The sequence below is a fragment of the Salvelinus fontinalis genome, chromosome 2 (genome assembly GCF_029448725.1).
Source record: "Salvelinus fontinalis isolate EN_2023a chromosome 2, ASM2944872v1, whole genome shotgun sequence".
Lineage (NCBI taxonomy): Eukaryota > Metazoa > Chordata > Actinopteri > Salmoniformes > Salmonidae > Salvelinus > Salvelinus fontinalis.
This window is the reverse complement of record NC_074666.1, coordinates 18,202,251-18,222,765: the sequence shown is the minus strand read 5'-3', so window position 1 is coordinate 18,222,765 and position 20,515 is coordinate 18,202,251. Positions and strand designations below refer to the sequence as shown.

Below are 20,515 nucleotides of genomic sequence, written 5' to 3'. Positions count from 1 at the left end.
AAAAAACGATACATACCTTGGCCTAAACATCAGTGCCACAGGTAACTTCCACAAAGCTGTGAACAATCTGAGAGACAAGGCAAGAAGCGCCTTTTATGCCATCAAAAGGACCATTAAATTCTACATACCAATTAAGATCTGGCAAAAAATACTTGAATCAGTTATAGAACCCATTTCCCTTTATGGTTGTGAGGTCTGGGGTCTGCTCACCAACCAAGAATTCACAAAATGGGAAAACACCAAATTGAGACTCTGCATGCAGAATTCTGCAAAAATATCCTCAGTGCACAACGTAAAACACCATATAATGCATGCAGAGCAGAATTAGGCCGATACCCGCTAATGATCAAAATCCAGAAAAGAGCAGTTAAATTCTACAACTACCTAAAAGGAAGTGATTCCCAAACCTTCCATAACAAAGCTATCACCTACAGAGAAATTGACCTGAAAAAGAGCCCCCTAAGCAACACAATTAGACCCAAACAAATGATGAGAAAAGAAAAAGATAATTACTTGACACATTGAAAACATGTACAAAAAAACATAGCAAACTAGAATGTTCTTTGGCCCTAAACAGAGAGTACATAGTGACAGAATACCTGACCACTGTGACTGACCCAAAATTAAGGAAATGTTTGACTATGTACAGACTGTGAGCATAGCCTTGCTATTGAGAAAGGCCGCCGAAGGCAGACCTGGCTTTCAAGAGAAGACTATGTGGACACTGCCCACAAAATGAGGTGGAAACTGAGCTGCACTTCCTAATCTCCTGCCAAATGTATGACCATATTAGAGACACATATTTCCCTCCGATTACATAGATCCACAAAGAATTTGAAAACAAACCCAATTTTGATGAACTCCCATATCTATTGGATAAAATACCACAGTGTGCCATCACAGCAGCAAGATTTGTGACCTGTTGCCACAAGAGACACCATTGTAAATACAACCTATATTTATGTTTATTTATTTTCCCTTTTGTACTTGAACTATTTGCACATAATATGACATTTGAAATGTCTATATTCTTTTGGAACATTTGTGAGTGTAACGTTTACTGTTCATTTTTATTGTTTATTTCACTTTTGTTTATTATCTACTTCACTTGCTTTTGGCAATGTTAACATATGTTTCCCAAGCCAATAAAGCCCTTAAATTGAATTGAATTGAGAGAGAGCGAGAGTGAGAGTATGAGAGAGGGGGGGGGGGGGGGACTGTTACTCGACACCACAGGCGAGCCAAGTTTAAACGCCCCTCTGTGCTGCCTGCTGGAGAGAGAGAGAAAGACAGAGGGAGCCGTCTGCCCTGCTAGAGTAGCCCTGCTCTAAGGACACACGGCAGTCACCCCCGTGGCTGTGTCTGTGTGGTATGACCTGCTGGGCTGGGTGGGTCACCCCCATGGTTGTGTGTGTGGTATGACCTGCTGGGCTGGGTCTAAGCTGACAGGCTGCTGGGAACCCATTTGGGCTGTGGAGCTGGAGGAGCCTTGGTCTGTCTGCAGAGAATAGGAGAATAGAGACACATAGAGGACATATGGCAGGACAAAGCACACGACTGAGGTGGCAGTTGGACCTGTAGACCGGTAGGGTTTCTCTCTCTGTGTGTGTGTGTGTGTGTGTGTGTGTGTGTGTGTGTGTGTGTGTGTGTGTGTGTGTGTGTGTGTGTGTGTGTGTGTGTGTGTGTGTGTGTGTGTGTGTGTGTGTGTGTGTGTGTGTGTGTGTGTGTGTGTTTCAGAGATATGTGTGTGAGCAAGAGAGAGAGGCAGATAAGTTGTTACTGTGATACTAATAGCTAATAGCTGTATCTATTTAGTGTCGACAGACAGAAAGTACATGTTGCAAGTTAAAACTCAGAAGCCTTTTTCATGTGTATGTCTTTGAATGTACACACCCAGCTGACAGTACATGACAGGTTGTGTTGTGGACAGTACATGACAGGCTGTGTTGTGAACAGTACATGACAGGCTGTGTTGTGAACAGTACATGACAGGCTGTGTTGTGGACAGTACATGACAGGTTGTGTTGTGGACAGTACATGACAGGCTGTGTTGTGGACAGTACATGACAGGCTGTGTTGTGGACAGTACATGACAGGCTGTGTTGTGGACAGTACATGACAGGCTGTGTTGTGGACAGTACATGACAGGCTGTGTTGTGGACAGTACATGACAGGCTGTGTTGTGGATAGTACATGACAGGCTGTGTTGTGGACAGTACATGACAGGCTGTGTTGTGGACAGTACATGACAGGCTGTGTTGTGGACAGTACATGACAGGCTGTGTTGTGGACAGTACATGACAGGTTGTGTTGTGGACAGTACATGACAGGCTGTGTTGTGGACAGTACATGACAGGTTGTGTTGTGGACAGTACATGACAGGTTGTGTTGTGGACAGTACATGACAGGTTGTGTTGTGGACAGTACATGACAGGTTGTGTTGTGGACAGTACATGACAGGTTGTGTTGTGGACAGTACATGACAGGTTGTGTTGTGGACAGTACATGACAGGTTGTGTTGTGGACAGTACATGACAGGTTGTGTTGTGGACAGTACATGACAGGTTGTGTTGTGGACAGTACATGACAGGTTGTGTTGTGGACAGTACATGACAGGTTGTGTTGTGGACAGTACATGACAGGCTGTGTTGTGAACAGTACATGACAGGTTGTGTTGTGGACAGTACATGACAGGTTGTGTTGTGGACAGTACATGACAGGTTGTGTTGTGGACAGTACATGACAGGCTGTGTTGTGGACAGTACATGACAGGCTGTGTTGTGGACAGTACATGACAGGTTGTGTTGTGGACAGTACATGACAGGCTGTGTTGTGAACAGTACATGACAGGTTGTGTTGTGAACAGTACATGACAGGCTGTGTTGTGAACAGTACATGACAGGTTGTGTTGTGGACAGTACATGACAGGCTGTGTTGTGAACAGTACATTACAGTTTTGTTGTGGACAGTACATGACAGGCTGTGTTGTGGACAGTACATGACAGGCTGTGTTGTGAACAGTACATGACAGGCTGTGTTGTGATTGGGATCTCACCTAACTGTTCATGTTGAGGCAGTGAAAATGCAGCTGTGGTAAAAGTCAACTGGCAGCTTCTGGAATTACACTAATGGCGAGAATGATAAGACAGGACATCCCTATAACCGGAGTTGAACCCTCAGACTGCTTTCTGGTAATGGAGGTGTATTGTCCTGTCTCAGTCTGGGTGTCTGTCTCTGGGGTCCAGGCTGTGAATGGGCTGAGGAGTGACAGAAGCGTCATGGGTGGCTAGAGAGGTAAAGCCCACCGCTGACTGACAGGACTGGACTGTTCTGTGGTGGTGAGGGCCTCTCTCTCAGCAACTCCTCTCTCCCAGGAGAGATACAAGGTTTACAGAGAGAGAGAAAAAGAGGGATAGGGCCACCTACCATCTCTCACTCCTCACTTGCAAAGATATCAGGGCCTTGAAGGAGACATCTCAGCTGCCTTGTTTTCAGGTCCAACACTCTCTTTGGCTCCACAGCTGCTCTGTGTTGCGGTGTAGTTATACTCCACTGTGACAGCCAGTAAGTAGCACTGTAATCCACTTAGTGTGATGGTGGCAGTGATTATGGTATTATTTCACAGCAGGTTGGAGATCTATAGATCTGTCAGCCAGGCCATGCTGTGTGTGAGAACCTAGAAATATAATTACTAGACCCGAGACATTCCCATTCAAGTCAATGTTTTGACATCCTATTTCTATGTGTGAGAACATCCAACCCCTTCTGGTTCTGCCCCCCTTAGGGAAGTCCCCTAGCCCAGTGCCCCCTAGCGAGAGGAGAGCAGTCGCAGTATGCCCTGTGGGCACCACCACCTGTGCCAGTGTGCCCATCATCAGGGCCCTGTGGCAGGCTAGCAGCCCCCTCCAGTTACCCTCCCAGCCCCAGAGCCTGACCTCACCCCCCATGGGATATATAAAGATTTGTTCTCTAAAGGATGAACACTGTCCTCACCACCGGGCCTGGAAATCAGATACCCACTACTGCCACCGAGGCCAGCGTCTTCCTACTTCATCCCCACACCCCTCCATCCTCACACCTGGGGGGGGGGAGGGGTTGGGGGGGGGGGCAGCGTACTCAGACCTGCGGTGTTAAAATTGCCAACAGTGGAGCCAGCACATATCCCATATGCTGCTGGAGTGAGAAGTGGACAGGCAGGCAGCCACCAGACAGAGCCGTTATGAGTTGGAGTAATCAGAATTGAACTGTGGGTGGCTGACTCTCAGAAGGCTGGTAATGGTAATGGCTGCATTACGATGATGAGGACTGAGACTGATCGTTTGTGTCAAGAGATTATATGTGTGAATAGAAACTGTTAGGCAAGGTGGGTGAGTGAGCATTCCCTGCTCTGGATCTCTCTGTCGGATTTGTCTGTCGGTGCTCTCCCTTTACCTCCCTTCCTCCCTCTCTCTCTGGCAGTGTGAGTGTCTGTCCTCTGAGCCCCTCAGGCCACTAGGCCTTTCGCATGGCCATGCATCTGTCCCAAGAGCTTAGAACAACAGTCAGTGGGTTAATAGGCCCAATTACACTAGATTGCTGATGCCTTTTCACTCCCAGGGAATGACAGCTATATCATCAGTCAGAATCAGAGGAGATGAGAGGAGAGCCTCACTCTCTCACCCAGGGAATTAACTTCCTCAACACACACACACACACACACACACACACACACACACACACACGCACACACACACACACACACACACACACACACACACACACACACACACACACACACACACACACACACACACACACACACACACAGACACACACACACACACACACACACACACACACAGCACAGGCATGGTGTTTCCACTGTCACCCCCTCTAATGCTCTTAAAGTCTTTAACGCTGAGGGGGTGATACTTTCAACCAACTGCTTTCTGATAAGGTTACTGACATAGACTCTTCAGTAAGTTGATATTAACAAGTACAAACACACACACACACGCACAGTGCTAATACTACACACACACACACACACACGTTATCACTAATACACACATCAAGGAATATCCACTTACATGACATCCGTGTCCATTACATTCATTTTTCATTTATGACATTGATGGATTACATGAGTTACAGTTTCAGCTTTTATGTCTTTTCCACATCTTGCCCTTTGCCTGATCATCATCGCTGGTCCTTAATATTGGGGTGTGCCTTACTACCGAGGAATGCATGGATCTGTTTGGTATTCACACTGCAACACAACACATGTCACACTCTTCCCAAGACGCATATCCAGAATAGCTGTCCTGTGCTCTTCCTTACCCACGGCTTTAACAGTTCTGGGCACCCAGCGGGGTGTAACCCCCCTCTGGCCCTGCATTTAGAGCCCTGCTGACATAACGGAGCACAGCCAGGCCAGCAGGGGCCAGCCAGGGGACCCTCCATAACTGTCAGGCCCAACAGCGGGCCCCCATCCTGGGCATGTAGGACATGCATGCCTGGGTGAAGTGTGCACATAGCTTTGGGTGCTCCAGGACACTCTAGAGACGAGGATAAGGAATCAGAGGCACGGTGTTACCACAGTCATCCCCTCTAATGCCGTTAAAGTCTTTAAAGCCGAGGGGATGATACTGTCTGCGGGATTCTCTGGCTGCCTGCTTTGGCACAGACCACGAGATTAGGCCAACCAACTGCCTTCTGATAAGGTTACTGACATAGACTTCAGTAAGTTGATATTACAAGTACAAGTTACGAGTTCTTTGGCTTACAGTGGTTGGCCTTGTAAACATTTGAGTGATCTGTCTGACTTTAAAGCAGCAGTGAAAGTGTAGTGAGGCTGGGAATTGCCAGAGACCTCCCGTTACGATATTATCACGATACTTAGATGCCGATACGATATGTATTGCGATTCGATACTGCAGTTTTATTGCGATTTGATGTTCCAAACATATTGCTCACTATATGTCTGCTGCAGAGGAATGAGAGAGCATGAGAAAATGATTTTTGATCAGTCATGAAAATAGAACCTCTGAAAACATGTTGGCTCACTATCTAATACGTTTCGGTGCAGGACCAGCCGACTAGCGCTAGCTAACGCTACCTAGCAAAAAAATAAGTAATAGTATACACTATATACAGTATACTGAACAAAAATAAAACACAGCATGTAATGTGTTGGTCCCATTTTTCATGAGCTGAAATAAAAGATTTGATGGACCATGCAATTGACATGTTGACTGCACGAATGTCCACCAGAGTTGTTGCCAGAGAATTTCATGTTTATTTCTCTACCATTAGCTGCCTCCAACGTTGTTTTAGAGAATTTGGCAGTACATCCAACTGGCCTCACAACCGCAGTCCACATGTAACCACGCCAGCCCAGGACCTCCACATCCAGCTTCTTCACCTGCTGAATCGTCTGGATCGAGACCAGCCACCCAGACAGCTGATGAAACTGAGGAGTATTTCTGTCTGTAATAAAGCCCTTTTGTGGGGAAAAACTCATTCTGATTGGCTGGGCCAGGCTCCCCAATGAGTGCCCTCCCAGGCCCACCCATGGCTGCGCCCCTGCCCAGTCATGTGTGATCCATAGATTAGGGACTATTGAATTTGATTTCCTGTAACTCAGTTAAATCATTGAAATTGTTGCATGTTGCGTTTATATTTTTGTTTAGTATATATATATTATTTTATTGATACCTGGAGTCAAAGTATCCATGTAATATTGCGATATGTAACTGTACAAAAGTGTAGTACAGTACTGCGTCCTACAGATGCTGATCCTCGAAACAGGAAGTGTTCTCTCAGCTTGGATAGGCTGTTGTGGCGCCAGGGTTCCCTATAGTCTAACATAGTGAAGTACTTTAGGAGCACCAGAGAGCTCAGTGGGGGAGTTGGACTCAGCAGCCGTCTGCTAATATGAGCTCCTGGAGAAAGAGCGGGTCCTGAGAGAGATGCAGAGAGCTCAAAGAAGTAAGGTATCCTGAGAGATGTAGCTCGAGACTGCGTGTGTGTGTGTCGGCTCAGAGGGGTTCTTAGCTGGGACTGGGGGCCAGTGTGGCTCTGTGTGAGGCTTGGGAGTGTATGAGGCTGTCTGGTTGTTTGTTGCTCCTGCTCCATATGAGAGGGAGGTGTTAACGATGTCTGCCGTTCGCCTTGAATACAGTCTTCATTAAGAACAAATAAACACATCTACTCTTACTAACTGATTCAGGGTGCCCCGGGGAAACACCAGTCCACAAAGCTGGAAATGAGGGCACTAAATTTAGATCACTTGGTGCTAAATTAGAACCCAATTCTGCTGTCTAAACAAATACGAAGCTGAAAGTGCAACTAGTTTCTTGTTTCTTTCCTTATGATCCCTGGAGACTAATGTGAAACCATTCATATGGCAGCAAACTGAAACTCATATCAACATGATATTGTATTGCGGCCCCGTTTCCACCGTGAAGTATGCTACAAATACCTGTGTCGTTATACCACATTTTCATTGTATGCCATCATAATTTGTGGGGATGAAATTTGGAGACCCAAGCTACAGGCTTCTGTAGCGCCGAACCTACCAAGTTGATTTATGTGCTTTATAATGTTTTAATTATATGCCCAGGCTTTTCTCAGCTTTATTTGACCATTTGTATCATGTAAAATATTAGCCCCTGTCAGGAGTCACACTCAGTAATAACAACATACATTTATAACTATATCTTTAGTGTTAGTTTCCTTCAACTTGTAGCCTACGTTTTGCATCATTCCATTCTGCTTACATTTCTTTCTTTGTCACGTCCGTGTAGTTGTTCCTGAGGGTCACTAGCATTAGTGGATCATATTAGGTTAACGTTGTGCAATAACTTGGGACTTGTAGCTTATTTGAATCATTATGGAACCTAGACGACACATAGCAGGTTAAACCTGGAGCCTGGCGCACGGTTCACGATTGGATCGTTGTCATTACAATTCCATGATTCATGAGGATTAGGTTAGGTTTATAGGATTCCATGATTCATGAGGATTAGGTTAGGTTTATAGGATTCCATGATTCATGAGGATTAGGTTAGGTTTATAGGATTCCATGATTCATGAGGATTAGGTTAGGTTTATAGGATTCGCCTATTGTTCAAACCTTATTGTACACCTTTTTTCACCTTCCAATATTTAATGGATTTAACTTGATATGCAACTTTTAGGATGAATAAAACATATTTAGTGCGGAAAGGCTCTCTAAACCAGTTTTTTATGAGTCATACATACTATCCTAACCCTAAAATGTGTCTAAATAATCTACAAGATCAGAGTATTTTTAAACCAGTTGGTGCTGAAACCGAGACAAATGTGCATATATTTAGATGGCTTCCTTTCATTGATCCCTAATGTTCTGAACCAGTTCTCTCTATGTATTCTAGTGAGTCTGTCGACAAAAATTGAATTAACTGGATAGATTAAGATAAATGTAATAAACTCTATTGAATGAAAACTCTGTTGGCCAGAAAATGGGAGATTTGTATTCAGCCAGCGCAAGCGAACCGCGCCTGCAAAGCCCGTTACGCGACTGCATAAGGTAAGTCTGAATACCAACCTGTAGCGGTATGTGGGGAAAACCACTGGGGAAGCCAGTTCCTGCCTTTCTAGGGAGTTTATCCTAGCCACCGTGCTTCTACGTCTCCATTGGGGTTTTATGGAGTTTTAGACTGGGTTTCTGCTTAACACTTTGAAATCTGCTGATATAAAAAAGGATTTATAAATACATTTGATTGAAATGTATACATCTGGCCCTTCTTTGGACACTGTGTTAACTAACCTCCAAACGAGCTTCAATGCCATACAACACTCCTTCCGTGGCCTCCAACTGCTCATAAACGCTAGTAAAACCAAATGCATGCTTTTCAACCGTTTTCACTACTCTCTGGACGGTTCTGACTTAGAATATGTGGACAACTACAAATACCTAGTTGTCTGGCTAGACTGTAAACTCTCCTTCCAGACTCATATTAAACATCTCCAATCCAAAATGAAATCTAGAATCGGCTTCCTATTTCGCAACAAAGCCTCCTTCACTCACGCCGCCAAACATACCTTCATAAAACTGACTATCCTACCGATCCTCGACTTCGGTGATGTCATTTACAAAATAGCTTCCAATACTCTACTCAGCAAACTGGATGCAGTCTATCACAGTGCCATCCGTTTTGTCACCAAAGCCCCTTATACCACCCACCACTGTGACCTGTATGCTCTAGTCGGCTGGCCCTCACTACATATTCGTCGCCAGACCCACTGGCTCCAGGTCATCTATAAGTCTATGCTAGATAAAGCTCCGCCTTATCTCAGCGCACTGGTCACGATAACAACACCCACCCGTAGCACGCACTCCAGCAGGTATATCTCACTGGTCATCCCCAAAGCCAACACCTCCTTTGGCCGCCTTTCCTTCCAGTTCTCTGCTGCCAATAACTGGAACGATTCACTAACTTTAAGCATCAGCTATCTGAGCAGCTAACAGATCGCTGCAGCTGTACATAGCCCATCTGTAAATAGCCCACCCAATCTACCTACCTCATCCACATATTGTTTTTATTTACTTTTCTGCTCTTTTGCACACCAGTATTTCTACTTGCACATCATCATCTGCTCATTTATCCCTCCAATGTTAATTTGCTAAATTGTAATTACTCTGCTACTATGGCCTATTTATTGCCTTACCTCCTCACGCCATTTGCACACGCTGTATATAGAGTTTCTTGTTTTTTCTATTGTGTTATTGACTTGTATTGACTTGCTCATTGGCTTCCCTTGCATTCAACGCTGTGGGTGGCAACAGTGTCATACTCTTTTTGACCAGACAGCATCAGATAGATGAGCTACACATACTGAGACGGGTGCTGTTTCGTCCGTTCGGATTCTTTCTCCGGTGAGATACAGTCAGTCTATTGCGAATTTTAGGACATTTCTGAAATACAGAGATGAAAAATACATAATTAATAAAATATGATTTTTCTTGGTAATTTTTGGGGGGAAGCCTGTTTTCCTTTGGCAACCATGAATACATGTCACTGATACCAACTACTGAGAAGTGCATAGGAAAGGCATTTCATAAGTCTTATAGAATAGTGTTTCTGAAGTAGAATAAATGATTCAGAGTGCAACTGAAAACACAGAGTAGTTTGAGTTCTCCCCAGACCCCTCGGCATGGGGTCTCTGATTATAATTCATGTTTACACAGAAGACAAATGCGAAATGTAATTTTCTTTTCGAGGAGGGCCGGGCTGTAGTCGGTGGTATTCAGCTCTGTATGTACTTTAATTGATTTGAAACAGCTTTCCTGGATTTTATTTGTCTGTTTTTGGAGGGAGGAAGCAGGGATAGGCGGAGCGGGGGAGTGGTTGGAAATGGAAGGTGTCGGGGGGGAAAAGAGCGGCAGTCTCTCGAAACAACACAACCATTGTTTAAGTGCATAATTGTTGGACCGGCTGGAAGGCGAGAAATGGAGAGAGAAAACGCCCACGATCTTGTCTAGACCGCATTGATCTGTTTCTTATGACTGTGACTGATCCCTGAAGTGCATTGCAGTCCTTGCGGAAAGTTGCGTTGGTTGGCTGCAACTCTAAGCAGGATGCAGAGTGATGTGTTAACCCTGAAGCAATGTTACTGACTGACTGAGTGAGTGGGGCAGAATCTGCTAATGATGCCAAGAGAAAGAAAAAGGAAAGGCATTGAGAGAGAAAGGGAGAGAGAGAGGAGATAGATATAGGGAGTCGAAAGAGAGACAGAGAGAGAGGGAGGGAGGGGGGAGAGAAATGGAGAAAGAGAGAAGAGGGGAGGGGGGGTGAGTCCAGGCCTTTGAAGGTCTCTGTCAGCTGTGACAGCTGGGATTATGGTTGTCAGCGGTTCTCCCAAGGTGGGCTGTTTTTACCATCCTCCTGAAACCGCAGAGTCATGGCCACGGTCTTTTAGGTTCCCCTTCCCCCAACAGACAGAGGGAAGAAGGAGCAGGTGTGTTGCAACATGGTGCAGCACGCACCACAGGTTACCTGCTGTTGCATCGCCTTCTGCACTCTCTCTCCCCCTTTTTCTCTTTGTCTCTCTCTCTCTGCCACTCTCTCTCTCCCACTCTCTCCCTCTCCCCCTTTCTCTCTCTCTCTCTCTCTCAGACAAAGCAGGGTTAACCAGAGTTGGCTCAGTTTTTCCCCCACATTTCCTGGCAGCGTGTTTCCTTTCAGTAGCACCTGTTTCCTTCCACCTCTCAACAGGTGCACAGATGTCAGCACAGCACAGCACTCTCTAGTTACTCTAACCAACCGAGCTCTTGGCTTGATGGATGGTTAAATGAACGGTTAAATGAAAATCATCACCTTCCTTCTAGCTTGCTATCTCTGGTCTTTGAACCCTAAGTGTTGTAGAGTTATGTTTGTTCAATGAGAATGTTTTGTGTCCTCTGTGAACCACGAGGGTCATACTCAGTAGGCCTCAGCATCACTGGAGCACACCGGCTGCTGCTGCTAACGACTGTTGGATGCTGGGAGTTCGACACTGAGCAGGCTGGACAGTTTGGTGTCCTCTGAGGCTCCTGTCTCTTGCATCATGGAGTTTGGATAAGGATATATAGCCTCTTAGCTTCACTTCAGCTCTCATCATTGTCTTCCCTCACTGTGTGTCTCAGACCACAATCTATCCCTGGGCTAGCCTGACGACCGATCTGTTTGTACTGTCTTGTCAACTCTTATGAGCATTGTCGCACATTAGGAGTTGGAGTTGGTAAGACCGTACAAACAGATCTGGGACTAGGCTATCCCCGGGCCAACAGAGAGACAGACGTAGTGAGGATGTCCATCCGGACATTTGGAGCCGATAGCTCATAGCTAGGCTGTTTGCTGCAATGGTTTTGTGGATTGAAGTGATGTAACCCCTGACTCCATTGGATCCTGTGGGTGAAGGGATGACGTGTGGGTTAAGAATGTGTGATGGGGCTATTTAGGGGAGGAATGGGACAGAGAGACAGGGAGAAGGGGACAGGGACTGAGTGTTGGGACGCCCCAGAGGTCTGTACCCCCAGAGATCTGTACCCCTATAAATCTGTCAGGACAGTCTCCAGCTACACGACAGAGAGGGAGGGTGCGGTTGTCGCAATCAGATCTAAAATAAATTCTGAAATGCTAGTCCACTCACTCACCCCTTTTCCTAGTATTGCATTCTCTATGTTGTTTATTGAACATCCATACCCCCCTCGTCTAATGTAGTCCCAGTGGCAGCAGTGGGAGGGTAGTTAATGTTCTGTAAGTGGTTAGAGGGGGTTACAGGGGGCTCACCCCTGGATAATGAGCGGTGCTCTTAAACCCCTCGCCTCTGTCCCCAGACACCCGTCTTAATGAATGGCTTTTCTGCTTTTCTCTGCTCGCCCACCACCCGGCTGACCCCGCTCTAGGCCCCTCAGTTCCCCTGAGCCTTAAATCCAGCCCTTGGCATCACCACCACCTCAAACCGTAAGAATAAATAACCTCCAACAGGCCTCATTCATTTCTTCCCCATTCTAATGTGACATAAACCAGCACATTCATGGGCCCACTGCCCCATTACTACTTAAAAACACAAGATAATGACATGTTGGGATAGGAAAACAGCAGGGCTAGTTCTTGTATTTGTTTCCAGGGATCAAGGAGACTGACAAATGACCTCTCATGGGAGGAGGTGTACACATCTCCTCTGCTCCTCTCCTCCTCCTGGCCCGGGAGTCTTCATTACGAGGAGAAGAGACACCTTCTTTTCAACGTTTCCTATTAGCACATTGTCAAAACAAGCCCAGGGACCTCAGGGGGAAAAAAGGGGGGGATGGAGAATTAGGAAGCTCGCCCTCCATCTGTCCATCTCTTACGCCAGCCATGTTTTCTATCTAGAAGGAGCCTCTGTAGAAGGTGATGGCGTGGGCGAGCGGGGCAGATTGGCGTGGACTATGGCATGGATCTGGTCTGAATACAGACGGACACTGACTGGTGTTAGTGTGTGTTAGAGCCAGCCTGAGTGGTGTGAGTCAGTACCATATTAGACTACAGAAAACAGACATTGTGCACATTTTATTGTGGCCTGGTTGACGTTTTAGAATCAAACATTTTGCGGAGGATTTTTCTGCTGGATTGACCTTCCCGTTGTATTTAATAGGTATTATAAAGCCCAGGGATCATCAACTAGATTCACCCGCTGGACATTTAGTTTCTTGAGCGGATGGTCAGGGGGCCGGAACATAATTACAAATCATTTCTAGACTGGAACGCCAAACAGATAATATATTTGACAAAAGCATACTATTTTCAAACCTTGCTTACATTTGTATACGATCTCATACAGTGTATCACTCTATTATGAGTGGGAATACTTCTGAACAGACTTCCACAATGAAAATCACTTGGAGCGGATTTCCTGCTGTTTTTACAGTCTATTATGTAAAAACAAAACATACAAATGAACTTGTCTATGTTGTTGCTCAGAACACTTATTAAAATAAAATCTGCCAATTGGTGAACCCTGATATAGGCTATGTTGAAATGTGGTAATGATCTGACAAAGTGTGCTAGTTCAGAAGGATACACTTTATCTGCAAAGCGTGTGTGTCTTTTGTGTTCTCCCGCTGACAGATGTCTTGTCTCATCTCTCCGGGGAGCAGCGGTGGTCAATAGCTGTTACAGCAGATAATAGATATTGATCCCTTGGTCTATCTGCTGCTGGCCAGGCATTATCTGGCCTGACCCCTAATGATGGTGTCACATGCGCCTTGGTGCTTAAATCCCTGTTTAACATTCTACTGGTAATGGATGGCTTTGTATGGAGCCCAAGAGAGAGAGAGGCAGGCGGAGAGACAGGTGACCAGGCGTGGTCTGCTCTCTGTCTGTAAGCTGGCTCTCTGTCATATTACTGCTAGGCCAGTCCCTGGGGCCCTTGGGTCTTCCTCTATGAGGCCAGGGGCCCCTGGGACCAGCCTAGCAACAATACTACAGAGGGAGCCATCTCAGAGGCCTTAGTCTGCTATAATGGAGCTCCAGAGGGCTGCCTGCCTGCCTCACTGCCACGGCCCTGGGGTACTGGCCCAGTCATCAGCTCTGCAGAGATTTAGCCAGTGTGTGCGTGCATGCGTGCCCCCAGAAGCCCAGAGAGAAACGTTAATTACTGGTTGTGTATGCACTGTCATCCTCCATTAGTCTTCCTGCTCCAGCTCATACACCATGCAGGGAGCTGACTGCTGATGTACAGCACAGTGTCTGTCTGAGTAGGACCTACCTGCCATGTAGCAGCACTGTTGAGGTCTTGCATCCTGTATATCGTACTATTAATGGACTTTATCAATGGACTGTTCTGTAAAAATTAGCAGAGTTTGTCTAGTGTTTGGAAGCTCTTGTGGAGTTCTTATTTGTTGGAGTGAGCAGTCTGCGTGAGTCAATCTGAACCGTGTCTGTGACTGAAGTACTGACCCGTCTCTCTTTTTGTGTTTCCCTCTCTCTGTCCACAGTTCCAGATTTCAGCATCAATGCAGTCTCCACCAATGACAGCCAGGAGCGTGGCGGCCTGGGCCTCTCCAAGGTGTCAGGCCTAGAGCGCAGCCAGGAGAAGAGCCTGGAAAGCTGCAGGGAAGCCCTCGTGCCTCCCCCCGCGCCCAGTGCTCCCAAGCAGCCCCTACCCCCGCAACCCCGTGCGGCTGCCCGCCCCCTGCCTCTGTGCCTACCCACCTCCCAGGCCCAGCCATCTCCCCCCAGCTCCCGTCTGGCCCAGGTACCTGTTCACCAGCCCCCACGCTCAGAGGCTTCCCTCAGGCCTCAGATCCCCGAAGTCCTGCCTCTCGCTCAGGGTCAAGAGCCCTCGCAGCCCCCCCAACCCCGGCCCCAGCACCAGCCTGAGCCCCTGCCCCACCCACGGCCTCCGCCCACTGCCAGCCTGCACCCACACCCCCCGTCTCCCGCCCTACCGGCCCACCACCCCAGCCAGAGCCAGGTCGGGCTTCATCGCCCTCCCTCACGCTGTGGGCCACACTCTCGCCCCCTGTCTGCCTACAGCAATAGCCTTAGCTTCAACGGCCTCAGGTGAGTTCCAAGTCTATTTACCTGAAAGTATTACATTTTTTTACATTTTTAGTCATTTAGCAGACGCTCTTATCCAGAGTATTCAAACTCTTATCTTATGTCAGCGTGTAAATGATTGGCAAGATCAAACCTTGAGTTAGTAATACGCTGAAACCCTCCAGCCAAATAACACCGCTGACGCTCACCAGGGTAGTTAAACCACCGCCTCTCCAGCTGAGCGATAAGTGCTTGGATTTATTTACCACCCACATTGTCATCCGCTGATAGTAGCCTTCAGCTCTCTACCTACCAGTCACATCTCTTTACCCATCTCTATGGATCAGCTAGCTGTTCCACCACCCATAGTCAAGCAGCATACTGTGCTTTAGTTCAGCGCTCCAGGATAGCCGCCCCACTCTCCGTTTCAGGGAGGAGCTGGCTCTGTGTCTGGAACCCTCTGCCAGTGTGCCAACGGGTCTGGCAGCCTCTGTGAATAATCACATGGTGGTTACGGAGACAGGCGGCAGCTGCTAATAAGCTTTTGGGCTTAGCTTGTTAAGATACTGCTACATGAGTCTCAGAGGGAGAAACCCACACACACAACAACAGACTCTCTGCCTGGTCTCTCTCTCTCTCTCTCTCTCTCTCTCTCTCTCTCTCTCTCTCTCTCTCTCTCTCTCTCTCTCTCTCTCTCTCTCTCTCTCTCTCTCTCTCTCTCTCTCTCTCTCTCTCTCTCTCTCTCTCTCTCTCTCTCTCTCTCTCTCTCTCTCCTTTTTTATGCATGTACCTCTGGAGCTGAATAAAGGGATAATTTGGGGTTTTATCTGCTTCCCCAGAGTCAGATGAATTAATAGAGACCATTTTTATGTCTCTGTGTCCAGTATGAAGGAAGTTAGTGGTAGTTTGATAATGATAATTAGTGTTAGCACAATGACTGGAAGTCTATGGGTATCTACTAGCATGCGAGCAGTTATCCTAGACTTCCAGTCTTCATTGCACTAAAGCTAGCAGGATTGGCTCATGAAACGACCGCTAACTTCCTTCATACTGAACACAGAGACATAAAAATGGTCTCTATTAGTTCATCTGGCTCTGGGGAAGCAGATAAAGGACCTCATGCCCAGAATCCCGAAGTATCCCTTCAACTAGAGAAGCGTTCAAACACTGATGCTGTTCTATAATGTTTGCCAGTGGTGGTTATTTTAGCAATAAGGCCCGAGGGGGTGTGGTATATGGCCAATATACCACGGCTAAGGGCTGATCTTAAGCACGCCGCAACCCGGAGGTTGGAAAACAGCCCATAGCCGTGGTATATTGGCCAGATACCACATCCCCCAGAGGTGCCTTATTGCTATTATAAACTGGTTACCAATATAATTAGAGCAGTGAAAATAAATGTTTTGTCATATCCGTGGTATACGGTCTCATATACCACAGCTGTCAGGCAATCAGCTTTCAGGGCTCAAACCACCCAGTTTATAATTGCACTAAAAACTGGGTGGTTTGAGCCCTGAATGCTGATTGGCTGACAGCCGTTGATATATCAGACCATATACCACAGGTATGACAAAACATTTAATGGCATGTGAAACCTTTCTGTCTGTTAGAGCTTCATATCTACTATAAACAAGGGGAAGAGTTGACATGTGGAAGTGGTATCATTTTTTCTCTCTCTTTCTCCCCTTCTCTGATCTTCTCTCTCTCTCTCCTTCTCTGACCTTCTCTCGCTCTGCCCTTCTCTGGCCTTCTCTATCTCTCCCCTTCTCTGACCTTCTTTCTCTCTCCCCTTCTCTGACCTGCTCTCTCTCCCCTTCCCTGACCTTCTCTCCCTCCCCTTATCTGACCTTCTCTCTCTCTCCCTTCTCTGTCCTCTCTCTCTCCCCTTCTCTGACCTTCTCTATCTCTCCCCTTCTCTGACCTTCTCTCTCTCTCCCCTTCTCTGATCTTCTCTCTCTCTCCCCTTCTCTCTCTCTCCCCTTCTCTGAAATTCTCTCTCTCCCCCCTTCTCTGACCTTTTCTCTCTCTCCCCTTCTCTGACATTCTATCTCTCTCCCATTCTCTGACCTTCTCTCCCTCCCCTTCTCTGACCTTCTCTCATCTTCTCTCTCTCCCCTTCTCTGACCTTCTCTCTCTCTCCCCTTATCTGACCTTCTCTGGCATTCTATCTTTCTCCCCTTCTCTGACCTCTCTCTCTCTCCCCTTCTCTGATCTTCTCTCTCTCTCCCCTTCTCTGACCTTCTCTCTCTCTCCCCTTCTCTGACCTTCTCTCTCTCCCCTTCTCTGACATTCTATCTCTCTCCCCTTCTCTGACCTCTCTCTTTCTCTCCTTCTCTGACCTTCTCTCTCTCCCCTTCTCTGACCTTCTCTCTCTCCCCTTCTATGCCCTTCTCTCTCTCCCCTTCTCCGACCTTCTCTCTCTCTCTCCCCTTCTCTGACCTTCTCTCCCTCTCCCCCTTTCTGTCCTTCTCTCTCTCTCCCCTTCTACGTCCTTCTCTCTCTCTCTCCCCTTCTCTGACCTTCTCTCTCTCTCCCTTTCTCTGACCTTCTCTCTCTCTCCCCTTCTCTGACCTTCTCTTTCTCTAGCAGCAGTCGGAGCAGTACCCCGGGCGGTACCAAGCCCCACGGCCCTGCAGGCCCGTCCCCACACCCACCCCATCACCCGCCACCCGGCTCAGTCGCTGCAGCAGCAGCCACCGCCTTCCCCCTGCCCATCCCAGCCAATCAGATTGCTCCCCACGGCTTCCCCCCCGCCCTGCAGTCCTCGCCACACCCCCATCACCCCAATATGTTTGCGCCTCCAGCAGTCTTGCCCCCACCTCCGCCACTGACGTCTAGCATCCTGCCAGTCCCCGGAGGACACCCCGCCGCTGGGACACCCTACTCAGGTAGGCACATGTACCAGGCTGCCCCCCACGTGGACAGGCAGGAGAACTGCACCACAACAACAATGTGCAAAGCTGTACATTCTCATGGCTGTTGTGGCAGAAACCAGGTCATTTGTGGCATGATGGGTGCGTGTGGAGCACAAGATGTGTCAAACTGTGACCGGGAGCGAGAGAGACGGACATACGCTTACCGGGGTGTTACTTTATAGGAGACAGAGACTGACGACTCAGGATTGTGTTAGCTGCGTGCCGTCTGTGTTTGTCTATCGTAGTGCAGTGGGTGCTGACAGGCGTCCTGTCCTTCCCTCTGTCTATATTCTGTTGATTGATTTGGTTACTCAAACAACACACCCTATCTTTCCAATCAGGCCATGTGATGAAAGTGCTTATGCCCTCTCCTGTCGTGCCAAACTGTGATCAAATGTGATCATGATTTAGTAACGGTATCGCTCTGAGCAATTCTCACTTTCACAAGGAAATGTGTTCATCTCACCGAAAATCAAAACAGTCAATACAGAATCATTTTTTTGTGAAAAGCATGTAAAATGCATTTGTCTCAACCTGGGGTTGAGGTTTTCATATAATTGCAGTAACGTGGCTGACTCTTCAAGCAGCACGCACAGTTCAGGAATGTCCTGTGTGACTCCCATAGTGAAGACGATACAAGGACCTTGTCATCCGGATCATCCTGAGTCTCTATCTTGGTTTTAATGTGACACGTGACTAACACCATAGAGCCTCTGTAGTGGTTGTACTGCACCGCCATGGAGATTGTTACTCTCACTTAAAACAGATCTGGAACAGACACTTTCGCTATCATGGGTATTCTTCCTCGTCTTATCCTTAGCTGTTATAGAACAGATCTGGCACAGACACACAGACACAGGTCCTGAGCATGAATCTTCTTCTTTCCTCCTCCTCTTCCTCCTCGTCTCTCCCTCTCCTTTCTCTCTCCTCCAGAACAAGACCTGCTGCGCCAGGAGCTCAACAACCGTTTCCTCGCCTCGCAGAGCGCCGACCGCGGGGCCTCCCTGGGCCCGCCCCCCTACCTGCGCACCGAGCACCACCAACACCAGCACCAGCACCAGCACCAACACACGCACCAGCACACCCACCAGCACACCTTCACTCCCTTCTCCCACGCCATCATGCCAACCCCTGCACCCCCCATGGTGCGTACCCCAGCCAGAAATGTGAGGATAAGTAGAACACCGGAGAGGGTTGGGGGTTTTGGGGAGGAGGGGCGGTGGACTGGGGGGTGAGGGGGGGGGGGGGGGGGGGTGTAATGATAGCAATGTTTGATGATGTTTTATTTTATTAAGCTTTTACAGCAAAAACCTCTAAATGCTTGGTGTATATGCATTAACAATGGGGTGGAAAGAGTAGTGTTTTTGAACACGGCTGTTTTAATACAGTATTGGTACTATAAGGTAGTCCTAGTCTTGCTGGAGGAAAATTGTTTTTTTGTGGTGTGCCTTCTAATAGTAACCATGTGTTTCTCCATTCTTTACCACAATGATGCCTTTCTTCTCCCAAAAACTCTTTCTAGTGTTTTCTCTGGAATATTTTGGGCACCCCAAACTTGAATCCAGCTTTTGCTAAATTGGCAATAACTGCCTCCGAGGCAGAGTTGTATAATTCTGGGCCAGCTTTGAGAACATAATACCAGTTTAATCATTCTGTCTTAAATGACATCATGTACTGTAGTTAGTTGAGTTTTCATTATAGGAGAATGCTTTGGGTTTGGAGCCCCGCTGTTTGTCTGGGGCCAAAGGCACTGTGTTGTCCCTCTGATACAGGCCTGCTCACCAGCCCTCTCTCTAACACACAAACATACACAGACACACCCATGGTCCCAGAAAACGGACACACACAGACTTGTTTTTCTATCCTTGTGAGGACCTAAAATGTATTTCCATTCAAAATCCTATTTTCCCTAAACCTTACCCTAACCTTAACCACACACACACACACACACACACACACACACACACACACACACACACACACACACACACACACACACACACACACACACACACACACACACACACACACACACACACACACACACACACACACACACACACACACACACGCCTACTGTAACCGCAGAGTATTGTACATTGCTCTGAAGATATTCCTCAAAGGCAGATTGGCTAGCACTCTGACAGCTAATGAGGACATTAAAGTGTTTATACTTGACTGGGGGAAATGTATTCCCTAGGTCCACATTAAACCACTAAAACCTCCCCAAATGAGACACAGGGATACACAGAGCTGCATAGTTTATGAGCTCTTCAGTCGCTCACGAAATGGGAGCGCGAGAGGCAGGGAAAGGGCTGTTAAGGCTGAGGATAACGATGTGGTCAAATGGCTCCTCTGTGTTCTTGATTCACTAAACAGCCCAGTCTGACATGTAGATCATTAAGCTCCTCTTTAGCTGCTGGAATATTCTTTCCCTGTTCTTAGTTCTGTTTATTTCCTTCCTTCTACAGTTTGAAAAATTCCCAACAAAAGTTGACCCCTTCTACAGACACAGCGTGAGTTTCTCTGTGTTTGTGGGGTAGTTGGTACACTCAGTACGTGCCTCTCCAC

General features: G+C 47.3%; 1 protein-coding gene across 7 annotated transcripts in view; it reads left to right on the top strand.

The window, feature by feature from the left end:
* Window positions 1–20,515, top strand: part of LOC129813209 (autism susceptibility gene 2 protein homolog) — a 407,283-nt gene that overhangs the window by 379,938 nt on the left and 6,830 nt on the right. For 3 of the 7 annotated variants that reach the window (XM_055865502.1, XM_055865485.1, XM_055865535.1), the window contains exons 5-8: window positions 14,486–15,053; window positions 17,616–17,917; window positions 18,878–19,110; window positions 20,416–20,460. In XM_055865502.1, coding sequence (XP_055721477.1) covers window positions 14,486–15,053; window positions 17,616–17,917; window positions 18,878–19,110; window positions 20,416–20,460 — 1,148 coding nt within the window. The remainder of the gene's footprint in view (window positions 1–14,485; window positions 15,054–17,615; window positions 17,918–18,877; window positions 19,111–20,415; window positions 20,461–20,515) is intronic. The other 4 variants (XM_055865511.1, XM_055865494.1, XM_055865527.1 and 1 more) reach the window with 2 other exon arrangements.